Raw genomic sequence first — 15,140 nt, forward strand, 5'->3', positions numbered from 1 at the left:
CACCACAGTAGCAGCCCCTCAAGTCCCTCGGCACATAATCAGTATGTACTCTTTAAAAAAGGGGAATGTCACAGAGTAGAAAGCTCCCTGGAGCTAGAGTCATCAGAGACCGAGGCTGGAATCCCAGATCAGACAACTCCTAGCATGGGATCGAACTGATCATTATACTTTCCACTCCCTTTCCTTTCTGCTTTTACGAAGAAGACTCTCAGTCTGTTTTATCATCAGGAAAATGAAGGAAGTAATACTTGAACCTTGCAGAGATAAGCAGTTTATAAACATTAAGGTACTCTAGAAATGAGAGCTATTAGAGCAGCTAGGTGGCACAGTAGATAAAGCACCAGCCCTGGAGTCAGGAGGCCCCAAGTTCAAATATGACCTCAGACCCTTAGCTGTATGACTCTGAGCAAGTCACTTAACCCTGATTACCTCAAAAGAAAAAGAAGAAATGAGATCTATTATTAAGTATCATATGTGCCTTTCTAAAAAGTTTTGTTACCAAGTACTTCCCCTCATTTGTTGTGTCCTAGGTATTTTTTTCTCTTGGTTCCTGTGTAATGGGGGTAGAGTAGTGGAAGACCCAGGCTCTGGCTTCAGGGAGCCCTCCTGGACGCTCCCGGAGAGACCAGACTTAGAGGACAGTAAGGAATCAAGGCTAGAGATTGTGGTTCCAACTTGAAATGCCAGAAAATATAACTCATAACTGTCACGTAGAAGCAGGAATAGATTTCTGCTTGGTCCTAGAACTAGGAGCCGTAGGGCAGAAGAGAGACCTGTTACTAGCTGTGTGACCATGGACCAGTCACACGACCTCTCTGAGCAGCATCTGGTAAACAAGGATAATCATACCTGCAGCACCTTCCTCACAGGGTGGTTGTTAAGCACTAAAGAGACAGTATTCATAAAGTGCATTGTAGATGCCTACAGGATCTCCAGGTGGTAAATGTCATGATAAACCTGACTTTAAGTAGGCTTCTGAAGCGGTAAACAGCCTTGCCTGGGGGAAGGGAGGGTGTGAGGAGAGACTGGGAGCCAGAAAGCAGTGACTTAGAGAGAAGCAACCTTGGTATCAAGTCAGATGATCGTCCCAGCTCTGCCATGAGCTTTGAGCCAGACCTGTCCCTTCTCCGAGCTTCACTTTTCTTATGTAGAAAATGAAGGGATTTGACTAAATGCAAAGTTCCTGGCCATCTCTGGACTAGATTGTGTGAGCCCAGCTAGGACTGTTAGCATCATCTATCTGATGATCTAACGAAATGGAACTTCTTCATAGGGTGTAGAAATTGCCTAGTCCAGTCCCCTCATTTTAGAGAAGGGGTGACTCATCGCTGGATAGATCAAATGACTTTTTACAGTCATACAGCTAGTCAACAGCACAGCCAGAATTAGTTCTCTCGTTCTAAACCAAGCGCTCTTTCTGGTATACCATGTTACCTTCTAACCCAGATCCTTGAATTTCAGTCTTGAGCACTTTTCTTTACATGGTCCTAAGTCTCAGGAGATAGCGGAAGTGATAGAGAAGAAAAGAGAAGACAGAGGAAATACTGGGAAGGAAAGGTCTGCATTCCAAGTGAGATTCAGGGGATGGAGACAAGCACAGGACCCACTAGGAGGGATGCCGTCTTGACAGGAATCCCGCTCTCCTGTAAGCATCAGCAGATGCTACCTCCTTACCCTCCTCAAGGCAGTGGGCTGGGACAGAAAGGCCTGGCCCTAGGATGGAGGAGAGGTTCCGCAGGGTCTGGAGTTAGGAGGATGTCTTTCCTCCATGTAACTCAGTCAGGCAGCCTTCCTCAATGTCCCCCATAAGCATGTGTGCAGTCCTGTTCACCATCCACATCCTACACAGGTGTTTGTGCAGCCCACCAATGTGGCTGTCACCAAGATGGATGTCAGCAACCTGGCCATGGTGATGGCGCCCAACTGCCTGCGCTGCCAGTCAGACGACCCACGCATCATATTCGAAAACACGCGTAAGGAAATGTCCTTCCTCCGCGTCCTCATCCAGCACCTGGATACCAGCTTCATGGAGGGAGTACTATAGTACTCCAGGGGTCGGCTCACATGCCTGCCCACCCACCTGCAGCTCCCCACCCTGCACAGAGACACAAGATACACACGGGGACTGCCTGCTGGCCAGGGCTTCCACCTGCCCCACAGTGGTCCGTCTGCATGACCCCAGGTGAGGGAGATTTCTCCAGGAATTCAGTGGGGGCCAAATGATGCCCAGCCCCCGCCCCTTCCTGCACTCTTTCTTCTAGGCGTGGTGGATCTGGCCCACTGCTAACTAAAGAAATAACACTGAAGGTAGAGGGGAACCTGAAGGGGACGGGGAGCTGAGCTGAGCCGAGCCAAGCTGATCTCAGTCTTGTGGCCCATCCCAAACGGACTGTCGGCCACCTGGCTATTCTTATTAGCATGGGAAGAGGAGTGAGGCTCCGGTGGGGCCAGAGCCCACCAGCGGTGGGACAGGCAGACAGGCACCCTGTGGGGAAGACACGGCACAGGGTGGGAAGACAAACTGGGTGTGTGGAGCAAACAGCAGGGTGGGGGGCCCAGCCCTAGCTGCATATCTGCAGCCTGGGAGGGGGGAGGGGGGAGGGAGGGAAGGGGAAAGGGAGGGGAGGGAAAGGGAGGGGAGGGAATGTATTGGCCCCTGACATAAGCATGACTGGTTATTAGCCCACAATGTCCCTAGCCAAAGCCCAGACCAGGGCCAGGCTGGGCTGCCCAGAGAAGGGCTGGACCTGAGCACAGCTCTCCAGCCCTGGGGTTTGGTTTTACGTTTGTCCATGTTGCATTTACATAGCTGGTTACCACCTACTCCCGTGTCCCATCTGGCCAGGACACGGGGGACTGGCTACTAAGGGTCCCCTTGGCAGGAAGGGTCCCATGTGTGTCCTGACCTATTCCCATTCCTGTACCTCAGCCCTTAGAAGTTAGAAGTTTCCTTGGGAGAGCATTGTTAAAAGCACTTTGTTATCTGACTTTCCTCTCTCCATCCCTGGCTCCAGAATCAGGCCCAGGCCCACACCTTCACTACCCACTTTGCCTGCCTCTCACTTTCCTTCCACCCATTTCTGACCTTGCTTCTCTTGTGCCATTCCCCTGCCCCTGTCCCAGCTGCAGGCTGGGGCTTGGGTCCCCACGATTTCCATCTTGTCCTCGCTCCCGCTTCCCAATGGCTCCCCCTACCCTCCCGTCCCTATGACTTCCCACTCCCTTTCCCACCGTAGAACCTGGCACAGTGGAAGAGCCTGGCCCCTCTCCCAAAGCACCCTGAAGGAGCTAAGGGACCAAATGTGACTTGAGGGACTCACAAACTGACAGCTCTAGTCACTGCTGGCTCCCTCCCTTTTCTCCACCAGCTTTCCTATTGGCCACGGCCTCCTGCAGAACATCAGGGCCGAAAGAAGCTTAGATGCTATCTAGTCTGTCCCACCCCTTACTTTACAGATGAGGAAACTGAGGCCCAAAGAGAAGAGATTTGCCCAGAGTCACCCAGGTAGTAAGCAGATCTGTGATTTGAGCCCAGTTCCTACTCCGAGTCCAGGGCTCCTTCCACTAACCACACTTGCCCCAAACCGGCCCATTCCCTCAGACTCACTGTCAGGTACCCAGGGTCCGCCATGGGCAGGGACAGGGATCCACTGGGTCCAGTCAGTCACGTCACATCCCACCCAGGGAACCTTGGGCATAACAAGGGGCAGAACTGGCAGAATCCCGCTCCCCCATTCCCAGCAGGGTGCCCCAAGAAAGTGCCTTCTGCTCCCCAGAGCCAAGCTGACACTGCCCCTTCCTGTCCCGATACTCCCCCACCATGTGAGAATAGAGAATTCCCACCACCGCCCTAGCCAGTCCTCCTCCTCCTCCTTCTCTGTTCAGGGCTGGCCCCTGAGGACTAGGGAGGGGATTGATTGGAGGGACAAGGGGCACAACTCTGGGGCCTTCCTCCAGCCTCTCCTTCCCTACTTCCATTCTGCCTTGTCCCCAGGACATTTCCAACTTTGGTCTCTCCCCAAATCCCTGCTCCCTTTTCTCTAGGTAGATGGGGAACACACTCCCACCCCTCAGGCAGACCCAGTCTTTGGGGATCCCAGCCCCAAAGACTCAAGCTTACCTGTTCTCACTGTCCTCCACAGCCCATGGGGCAGCTCTCGCTGTGGGAGACCTTCCCTGGGAGCTTCTGAACCTAGGCCTAAGGAAGCAGTGTCTTTTACCCAGGCCACTGTGGTAGCGTGAGTTGTCTTCTTTATTCCACCCAGACTGCCCTTGCTTGCCTGATGCTGGCCCCCACCCTGACTCCAGGCAGAAGTGAGGTAGACAAGTGGTTGCCCCTTGTGTTCAAAGCAGACTCTTAGAGTAAAGGAGAGGGGGAAGTTCCTGAGGCTTCAGACCCTTTGACCCAAGCCTTAGATGCCACCAGCTGCCATGTCCCCATCCCTAGCCCTGCCCCCGACCTTCTGCCTCAAGTGCCCTTCCCCCACTCCTCTGGGGGCCTCTCCCAGAACAATCCTTTACTCACTGAGCTTGAGGGCTTCAGGGCCCCTTTGGGTCAGCGCTGACTGTAGGGGAGCCCAGTGGAGTAGAGGTTTCCCTGGGCCTTTCTCAGAAGCTGCCTAAGGACTGGCTCAGTGAGATATCTTCATCCCCCCAGACTCAAGTTGGTGTTGGGGGCCAGAACAGGGGCAGAAGGGGCCAAGGGACCTGGCAGGGCAGTGCACAGGGTAGCCTGGGAGCCAAGGGGGTAGGGAGGGGGGATGGGGCAAGAGTATTTTTTCTTAATGTAACTATAAATTCAGAATTTATCCCGCATCCTCATTGCGGCAGCGGAGCCTTTGTATAGAGATATAAATAGAGACAGAGTGAGAGATATAAGGACTAAATTTGCTAATTAAATCATTTTAATCCAAATGCTATTTATCTCCCCAGTCATCACCCAGCCTCAGCCCAGAGCAAGTTGGTATCATAGTTTTCTTCTGCATCTTTTCTTGGCTTGTGACCAAAAAGCAACCCAACCCCATCCCTACCTCCCTGCCCTATACCTGGCCCCATGGCAAATTTGAAGGAATATGGATAGGAGGGAAGTCCAGCAGGGTTTCCCTCTCAGCCCGACACCACAGGAGATGAACGATGGAGAAGGCAGCTTCCCGGTAAGACTAGTCATCTGCCCTCCACAGGCGAGACCCAGGGAAGAAGGGAGAGAGCAAGCCCACACTGATCGATACCTTTTGGGGGCCCAATACTGTCCTTTGACCTTTGCAATAAATGCCAGAAAATCCAGGCATCCCCATTTCGTATCCATCTCAGCCAGGCCTACATGTTCATGGAATGTGGATGGGGGTGTCTTTGCCTCTGCGAAGGCAAAGCCCTAGGAACAAGGCTGCTTGGGGAAGAGCGCCCCGGACAGCTCTGGATGCTGCTGGGGCAGCATCCCTGTGGAAAAGACCCACCTGTGCACCATTTCTTCATAGCCTGCTTGGGGTGAGAGGCCTGGGTGGTGAGAGAACAAGCAGGGCCTGCTCTGTCCAGTGTTGTGGGGCCCCCTCCCAGTTTGTACATTTTCCATGTTGGAGTTTTTTGGTTGTTCTGGTTGTTGTAAAACTTCATTTGTTTTCCTGTTTTTATATATCTATTTTTTTTAGAATTGTTTTTATTTATTATTAAAAAAACAAACAAAAAAAAAACAAACAAAAAATATCCCCACTCCCCCTCCTGCCTCAGCCCTGGGATTGGGGTGGGGGGAGGATGGAGAGGGAGGAGGGCTGCACTGGTTCTGGCCTCAAGCCCCTGTGGGACTCCAGCCACAAGTCCCCAAACTGCCAGCCAAGCCCAGCAGGATCCCCAGCCCTTCCTTGTCCTCCTCACCAAGGACTGGAGGCTGTTGTAGGCAGGTCTCCGGGTTGGTGGGGTTGGCATAGCTGACATCCTTCCTCAGCCTCCCAAATTCCTCCTCAGATAGCCATCTCAGGAACTGGGCCAGCCATGCTGGGGAGGGGGAGGAATGCAGCCTTCCAATGAGGTGGGTGGGAGGTAGGGTACTTCCGGGGAGGGGAGGGGGGCAGGGCCACAGCCCCATTGTCTGACTAACTCTGTAATTATGACGCATGGACATGTAGAGGCGGCTCCATGTCGTGTGAATAAAATACATATGGACGCTCTCCACTGTTGTGCTCACTCATCTGTCCACTCGTCTTTTTCACCTTTTTTGCCTTCCCTGGAAGGCCTCCCTTAGTACTCATCTGGTCGCAGCTGAACTGGGCTGTGACACATCCAAGGAGTCCCCAGAGTCTTGTCACCCTCACTGTCACTACGATGACCAGAGTGAGAAAATAATCACTCATTTCTGCAGCATGCCGAGATTACAAAGGATCATGGGAATTCTAGTCCTAACCATCATTCTACAAGTAAGGAAACCAAGATGCAGAAAAATGATCTTGCTGTAGGTTACACACAGGTAGTCCCTGGCAAGGCCAGGTTTCTGGCAGAGGCCCTTTGACTACAAATTCATCACTTCTACAATAACAACTCATAGTTCTGTGAACTAGGTGAATACAGGTATTATTTCTTTTTTAAAAGGGGAAATTGAGGCTCAGAAAAGGAAGGGACTTGCTCAAGGTCACATAACTACCAAGTGTTGAAGCCAGAATTTGAACACAGTGCTGTAATTCCAGCAGTCTTTCCACTATGATACTTTGTAAATTTTCATAAGCTATGTAAATATGGTTTATTCAGATGAACCAGATTCATTCTTGGTGGTTTATCAATAATATATCTCAACAGCTTTGCACCCACCCAGAATTTGGCTCTTGTCAAGGTCTCCACAAAAAAAGAAAAGGAAAAGAAAAGGCCTTCATGACCCTCAGGCTAACAATACATCATAAAGAGGACACAGATCTAGTTTAATCCAACAAAAATAAAAAAATTCAGACTTGCACCAGATCCCATAAAGAGTCAAGACAACTACTCTTTCTCCTGTGGACCTCCACCCTTCTCCAAGGAGCCATACAGTTCTCCCAACTTAAGAGTACTACCAGAGGTGACAGACCCACAAAGGAAGAACTCGTGGTTGCTAGAAGGGTCCTGCCTCCCTCCTTTCCCTTAAGGGAACAGCATTCATGGTTGTCAAGAGCCAAGCACCCCTCACCTGTGCTAACTCCCTACTTAGCTTAGAGACTTATATGTTCCAGATCAGTAGCAGTACCCTAGGGTTGGGGGCCCCTCCCATCAGTAAAAGAACTCAAAGTCCCTAGATAGTTAACTCCTCACTTACCCTGCATCTCAATGTGGGAGGGGAATAGAGGTCAGCAAGTCTGGGTTCCTACTCCAAACAAAAGCACAGGGAGGAATTCTCCAGTAGGAAAAAAGGCCTGGAATGGAAGAGGTGTATGGTCCGGGGTGAGAAATGTAATATACCAAGTAATTTGGTGGGGAGGGCACTAGCATTTGGGGAATCAGGAAAGTCCTCATGCAGAGATCCTTGACTTCCATCTTCACAAAAGAAGTGAATTCTACCAGGCAGGGGAAAGAAAAAGTGCATTCCAGGCATGGAGGATTGCCAGTAAGAAGGTATAGAGCTGGGGGGTGGAGTGTTTTTGGCCAGTTTGGCTGGATCAAGAGTGCAAGCAAGTTATATCTAATGAGACTGGAAAGATGCATTGGGCCCAGGTTGTCTAGGGCTTTAAAAGCTAAACAGTGATGTGTATTTTATCCCAGAGGCAATAGGAATCTTCTAGAGTTGATTGACTAAGGGGATGACACAGATCTGAGCTTAAGGGAAATGATTTTGGCAGCAATGTGTAGGATAAACAGGAGCACATCAAGTCCAGAGACCTGAGGCAAGGAGAACAATTAGGAGGCTATTGTGGTCATTTGTGCAAGAGTTGAGAGTCTGAACTACAGTGGTAACTGTGATTGGGGTCAGATAGGAAAGATGTTGCGAAGGTAGAAACAGCAAGATTGACAATTTGGATGTGTGAGATGAGGGAAAATGTAGAGTCCTAGAAAATGCTGTGGTGAACCTGGAAGACTAGAAGGATAGCGATACCTTGGACAGAAATTGGAAAGTTTGGAAGACAGGAGAATTTGCAGGAAAAGGTAATGAGTTCAGGGCTGAATTTGTTGAGTTTAAGCTATCTCAGGGGCATTATTCTGAAATGTCTAATAGCTAATTTGTGATGCAGGACTGAAGCTCAGAAGAGAGACTGGGACTAGATGTGTAGATCTGTGTCATCTGCATAGAAATATTTAAACCCTTGGGAGCTGATGGGCAATAGAGGGTGGCCACCTTTTAAGAGCAGTATTACAAGTGTGCCTTTAGTCACAGCATCAGAAAGAGGAGTGTTGGGAAAAGAGTAACTCTCCAAGTGGGGCTCCTATGGGATTTCCAATTGGAACATGTTCCCCTCAGTCATAACCAAGACAGGAAGCTCAAAAGAGCCATCATTAGAGGCAAAGTCAGGGAAACTCTAGAGTGCCAGGAATGTACTACACACAAGTCAAAGGTTCATAGGTTCTTCTAAGTAATTTTAAAGATTGAAGTAATTTTAGAGATTAAATCCAGCCTGCTTTTTAACAGATGAGTAAACTGAGGCCCAAGGTCAAAGAGCTAGTAACAAAAAGTAATGATTCAAAATCAGGTTTTCTGACCTTCAGTCAAATACTCTTTCTACTAGTAGACTATACTGTGGTGTATCATGATACAGAAAATTACAGGCTTTAGGAAATGGATTGGGTATGTCTGCTGAGACAGATTTTCAGAGGGCTCTGGTTTGTGGTGATTTCTGCCCTTAGAAGGGTATTTATGAAATGGCTTGTGATTATGCCACCAGTTAGCAAAAGCAAAATCAAAAAAGAAAACCTCCTGAAAGCCCAGCCCTGAATTTGTAAAGGTCTCTCTAGCTTCCAGAGCTATTCTGTTCCCTCATGCTCCAAACAAAGGGAACGCCAGGAAATATAAAGGCAGGGTCAACCATAGGTGTTAATGAGAAATAAGATTATTCATCAGACTCAGTTTTTAGCAGAATAAAAGAACACAATTTAAACACAGTCCAGTCTCACACAGCTGAAGAAAGGCAAGGGAAGGGAGATAAAGACTACCAGTTCCTCTTTTTCCTCAACCTTGTGGCAACCAAAGTGAGAACCCCAGATTAAAAAACAGAGTCAAAACTCTCCTCTAGTCCCTATAGAGTTCACCTGTCTCTCTTGGAGTCTTAAGTTTAAAGAAGTAACTAATGTTACTACCAAAGGTGGACATGTTTGCACCTCAGTTCTATGTCTCAAGGGAAGACTCCACCCCTCCCCTCTGGAAAACTTTAAAAGTTCCCCCTGTAAGAATGGAAAAAAAACTCACTCTCCATTCTTGTTCTCCCATTAGCTTCCTCTCTTCCCAAGTTAAGAAGAAATACCGACTACCAGGATTGTGAATGCCTTGGGTCCCCTTCTTGGCAGCCAGCCAAAGCCTTAGCCCAGGGCAGTGACACTAGAAGAGAGGCTGGGCTTAGAAAGAAGATTGTGGAGGCAGGGAGAAGTGATGTGATGGGGGGGGTATAAAATATCAGTCAATCAATAAGCATTTATTGAGTGTTTACTGTGCTCAGCACTGAGGATACAAAAGTAGACAGGAAAGACTTCATGAAGAAGGTGGCCCTTGCACTGAATCTTGAAGGAAATCATGGTTTATTTCCTAGAAACAAAAGTGAGGAGGGAGTACATTCCAGGCACGGAAGACAGGAAAATGAAGAGGAGGAGTTGTCAGACAGGTAAGAGAAGAACCAGGATCGAGGGTTATCCGAAAAAGCCATAGAGGAGAGAGTATCCATGAAGAGAGGGCAGTAAAAAGTGTCGGATACAGCTGAGAGGTCAAGCAGGATGAAGACTTGAGATCTGGCATTAGGAGATCCTTATTCACTTTGTGGAGAGCAGTTTCAGTGAAGTGGTGAGGTTAGAAGCCAGATTAGAAAGGGGTGGAGGCACCAAATGTAGGCAGCTTTTGCAAGGACTTTGGCTGAAGAAAGAAGAGGCGTAAGGTAATAGAGGGAGATGAAATGATCTTTGTTGTTCAGTCGAGTTAGTTATGCCCAACTCCTAGTCACCCCGTGGACTGTACTTTTCATGGGGTTTTTTTGGGCAAAGATACTGGAATGTTTGCCATTTCCTTCTCCAGGGGATTAAAGCAAACAGAAATTAAGTGACTTGCCATGGATCACACATGTAGTAAATATCAGGCCACATGTGAACTCAGGTCTTCCTGACCCGAGGCCTAGTGCTGTATACACTGAGCCATCTAGCTTCAAGAGAGGATACACACACACACACACACACACAGATGCGCACACATGCGCACAGCGGGGCAGGAACTAGTAGGGAAATTGGAGATTAGAGATGAGGATATAGTGGAAGTGATTTGCTGGAGAAGGGAGAAAATGTTACTAAGGATGCTTATAAAAGAGTCGGTCTTGGTGAGAAGTTTCTTACCAGAAACTAGAGCAAAGGAGAAAATGATATAATGAAAAAAGCTCAAGATAAGGAATCAGAAGACCTGGAGTCCTAGCTCTGCCACTAGCTATATAACCATGCACAAAGTTTCTGCCCCTCTGGGCCTCAGTTTCTTCATCTGTAAAAGATCATATGATCATAGACTGGCACCTAAGAGATCATCTAGTTCAAACACCTTAGTGAGGCTTATGAACTAAATAATTGTTCCCTACTAGTTAAGACTTACGTTTTCTGTTATCTATGATGTGTGTGGTAGGGGAGGGTGGGGCAGGGAGGGCGAGGAGGCCAAAGGGAGGAAGGGTACAATAGACATTCCAGAAGATCAGAGGCCCATGGTGCCATGGTGGAACGTATCAGGAATCTGGGACCCCAGGACCCAGAAATCACCACTTCCCCAGGGAGTGAAAAAGATTTGGTCACACTCAGAGGATCATAGATTTGCAGTTAGAAGGCACCTCTTAGGTCCTCTACTCTGCCTGCCACATTTAATAAATGCCAAATGACTATACCCCCCACCCACCTCCGTTTTATAAAGGAGGAAATTCAGGCCCAGAGAGCTTAATATTGAAACACCATTAATTTCTAAGAACCAAATTAAAGAGCAACGAGATTAATTGAGTGACACATGACAGGTGTAAACAGGCTTCAGAATATTCCCAACAGAGACTAGCCCAAGTCACGGTGCAAACTAAGGTCCTTGGGCTTCAAGTAAGAGTAACAAAGACTTGTCTCCCCTGCACCATGCTCCACGGCCCTTGTCCCCTCCTTCCCTCCTCCTCCCCGGAACCCCAGACTAACGGGTGTCAGCTGCCGGGAGACCAGTGTTCCCAAAACGCCGCACCCCGCCCCCGTCCGTGACCGGCCGTAACTTCCGGCTCGGGAGGCCGAGCCTCATCGGACTCGGGTCGGGCACAGGGAGGATGTTGGCGGTGAGCGCCCGCCTCAGGCTGCGAGCGGGGGCCCTGCCCTTGGCCCTTTCTCGCGGGGTCGGGGCTCGGGCGGCCAGCGGCGAGGGCCCCTCCTACACCCAGGGCCAGAGCCCCGACCCGAAGACCCGCGAGTATTTCTACTACGTTAACCATCAAGGGCAGGTGAGCGGGCGGGGAAGGAGGGGGGAGGAGGGAGGGGAATGGTGGCGAAGGGGGAGGAGCTAAGGAGGGAGGGGCCGGGCCGAAGTGCAGAGTGTGTGTGTGTGTGTGTCTGTCTGTCTGTACGTACACACACTTGCATGACACCCATTCCCGTGTGTCCTGGATGGAAGCATTCGTTACTTACACAGATGTGTGCATTACAGCTCCCTGCAGATGCTCATAAACCAGTTGCTCATACAGTTCAGTTTCACCCACGCTTATCGAGCACCAGAGATCTGTGCTTACCAAATGCCTTCTCTGTCTGCAAGGTTGTCGCTGGCAGGGTCAGTCCTCCAGAATATGACAGGGTCTTCTCAAGGAAACCCATGAAAAAGAGATCAGCCTAACAACCTGTCCTAGAATCACCAAATGGTAATAAAATGACTTGTTCAGACTATGACCTGCGATTAGCTCTGAGTTAGCCCATCATCCCATATATCTTGGACAGGTGCTATAGAGCTAGATCCAGAATTACATAATAGTATGAGAATGGATTGAGTTGCATTTGGGAAATGCATATGGAACTTGTAATGGTTTCAAGTTGCTTCCTCCCGCACATAAAACCATCTTTTTAACACCAGGGTTCTCCGTATGATTGAGAATCTTGGAACACCAAAATTTCTGAAGAATCAAAGAGCAATGAGATTAATTGACACAGAGTAGCACATGACACATGTAAGTACGCTTCAGAATATTCCCAACAGGATCTATGTACAAGAAATGGTATAAAGGGATGACATCCAAGAAAAGAGAAATGTGTCATTAGCAAAAGGAGATAGGATGATCATGTCTCAATAATGAGAGATAACAGAGAGTACCCATAAAATATCAAAACATCTATAGGAAAGTGTCCACTACCTAGGATGGCTCCCCTATGGAGGATCTCTCGGTATACACACACACACACACACACACACACACACACACACACACACACACAAAATGACTGGATGAGAAGGTGCAGGTGTGTTGTAATCTGCATCAGGGGACAGAATACCACATAAACATGATCATGGAGCTCCTTGAAATATTCATCTGCTAGTCCATAGGCACTGGAGATGAAAATATAAAAATGCTATCCTGCCTCCATGGGGCATGAGCAGCAAGGCCTGAAAAGGCAATAAAATAGTATTGCAAAAACCAAGGGGATACAGGCACATTTACACACAAATACTAAGACATGAATGTATGCTTGGCTAAATCATGCTTACCCATGCACAATGCACACCCTCCTGGATCACCACCACCCTGTCTCCCTAGGATGGGAGGGGTCCAGCTCTTATCCCTCTCTTTGTCTCTCTCTTCCCTGCCCATGTCCTGCAGCTTTTCCTGGATGATGCTAAAGTGAAGAATTTCATCACCTGCTTCAAAGGTACTACCTACCTGCTCCCAGCCCTCCCTGAGCCCAAGCTTATACATCAGGACACTGACATCCAGCTAGCCCATAAGTGAGCCCAGGTCCCTTCCCAGGACTTCTGCTCCCTTTGCTGCTCCTTTTCTCTTCTCCTGATGAGTAGTGAGCTCCCCAACTATCAGCATTAATGAATGCTAGACCTGGTCTTGTCAGGGTCTCTTCCAAGGGAGATGAATCTCAGGAAACTTGCCTCCCTCATTCCCGCCCCTCCCTGGCCTTGTGTTTGCCTGAAATGGGAGAATTAATTACATTGGCTACCTGAGAGCATCCCCTGCCTGAGAAGGAATTGTATAGGGAAAAGACCGCGCATGACTGACCATGATAGGTTTTAGAGCTTTAAGGAACCTTGGCTCTTGTAGTCCAAACACCTCATTTTACAGAGGAGAAAATTGAGGTTCTGAAGGGTTAAGTGCCTTGCCCAAAGTTACACATGTTACACGAGAGACAGAATTCAAATCCAGGTCCTCTACATCCAGATTTCCTCTACAGCACATAGGCTGTCCTTTGGGCAGCACAGGCTTCAGTAATAATGGGGATCTCTCCCAGTATCCAAAAGCCTTCCCCAGGCCCCTTGTCCCTCCCTTTCCTCCATCACCACCCCACCCCAAGACTCAGCCATATGGTCTCGGATGTGTCTCTTCCCCACCCTGGGCTTTAGTTTCAACAAACGTAAGATAAGGGGGTAGGACTAGATCATCAGTATTTTTTGATTTTGTGACTGTCTCTCTGCCATTTGGGGGATTTCTAATCCGTACATCCTCTACCCTGCAGACCGGAAGTTCCTGGTCTTCTTCTTCTCCCGCCTGAGGAAGAACCAAAGTGGTCGATATGAAGATACCTTTCCCTTTGTCTCACATTGTGGCAATGAACGCAACTTTGTGCGCTGTGACGACCTGCCTGTGGTCTTCACACACCTGCTGGCAGATGGCCTAGGGCCAGCTCGCCTCTCCTATAGTGGAGGGGGGGAGGCCCTGGCTGTACCCTTTGAACCTGCTCGACTGCTGCCCCTTCCCGCCAACGGACGACTCTATCATCCAGCACCCAAGCTGGCTGGTGGTGTGGGGCTGATCCGCTCCTCCCTGGCCTTTGAGCTCAGCACCTGCTTCCAGTATCCACCAGGAGGGGCCATACTGCCCACCCATATCTTGTGGCAAGGCCAGAAATACCCCCTAACCATGGACCTTGCATCCCTATTTCCTGAATCCTGTGAGCCCTGAATCATTGTACCCCTTTCTTCACCTGTTGTCTGAATTGCTTGCTCTGCCCCAGGGATGTGGACATCAAGAAGATGTAGGTTCAAACTACAGCAGATAGTAATCCTCAGGGATATGACCCTCCTAAGGCCTGGAGGTTGCTGGTGCTGGGAAGGGCAATGGGAGGAGAGCCTTAGCAAAGAGAGGTTCTGGAGCTAAAGGTTCCTTAACAAGGATTAAGAGAAAGACCTTCTTATGATATGCTTATTGCCTTTTTGTGACTGAGGCTGGTAAAGTTCACTAATAAACAAGGGAAAGGGGGGCAGGGTAGGGTAGAAAAGTTAGAACAAGGGAATTCTCCCAGCATTGGGGAGTTGTGAGATGTAAGGCTGAAGAGTCCTGCTGCTGCACTATGCCAGGGAACTGAGAGAAGGGTTGAATGGCAAGGCCGTAAAGGAAAGTGCCTTCTTCCCCACCTGTCCTCATGTAATCACCACGGGCCTCTCCCACAGCTTCCTGAAGGTGGTGGCATCTCGGGCTCCACACTTTAGACACTTGAATTCTGTTTAATGAAGAAACATTGTGACTACTACATGCTAAGTCCTGTTCTTTTTTTTTTTTTCTGTGAGGCAGTTGGGGTTAAGTGACTTGCCTAGGGTCACACAGCTACTAAGTGTCAAGTGTCTGGTCTGAGACCAGATTTGAACTCAGGTCCTCCTGAATCCAGGGTCAGTGCTCTATCCACTGCACCACCTAGCTGCCCCAAGTCCTGTTCTGAGTACTAAAGATGCAAACATTAAAAAGAATGACAGCTTTCCTCTCATGGAGCTTACTAATCAACATTAAGTCTCTCCTGATTACCCCAATGCCCTCCCTCCTTCCCCAAAACACTGATTGCTGTGCCAG

The 15,140-nt window shown here is 49.0% G+C and overlaps 2 protein-coding genes across 2 annotated transcripts in view; both read left to right on the top strand.

Moving 5' to 3' along the window:
- ARHGAP39 (Rho GTPase activating protein 39) overlaps window positions 1–2,066 on the top strand; it is a 362,112-nt gene extending 360,046 nt beyond the window's left edge. Inside the window, exons 13-15 of the mRNA XM_027859887.1 lie at window positions 531–641; window positions 1,493–1,734; window positions 1,784–2,066. Of these exons, the coding sequence (XP_027715688.1) occupies window positions 531–641; window positions 1,493–1,734; window positions 1,784–2,044 (614 nt within the window). The 3' untranslated portion in view covers window positions 2,045–2,066. The remainder of the gene's footprint in view (window positions 1–530; window positions 642–1,492; window positions 1,735–1,783) is intronic.
- A 9,351-nt stretch (window positions 2,067–11,417) lies between these two features.
- On the top strand, window positions 11,418–14,826 carry CUNH8orf82 (chromosome unknown C8orf82 homolog). Its single transcript, XM_027859880.1, has 3 exons — window positions 11,418–11,588; window positions 12,951–12,999; window positions 13,813–14,826. The coding sequence occupies exons 1-3, from the start codon at window positions 11,418–11,420 to the stop codon at window positions 14,256–14,258; spliced, it is 666 nt and encodes a 221-aa protein (XP_027715681.1). The 3' UTR covers window positions 14,259–14,826.
- Window positions 14,827–15,140: the final 314 nt, after the last annotated feature.

Source organism: Vombatus ursinus, unplaced genomic scaffold, assembly GCF_900497805.2.
Source record: "Vombatus ursinus unplaced genomic scaffold, bare-nosed wombat genome assembly UNPS02014173.1, whole genome shotgun sequence".
Classification (NCBI taxonomy): domain Eukaryota; kingdom Metazoa; phylum Chordata; class Mammalia; order Diprotodontia; family Vombatidae; genus Vombatus; species Vombatus ursinus.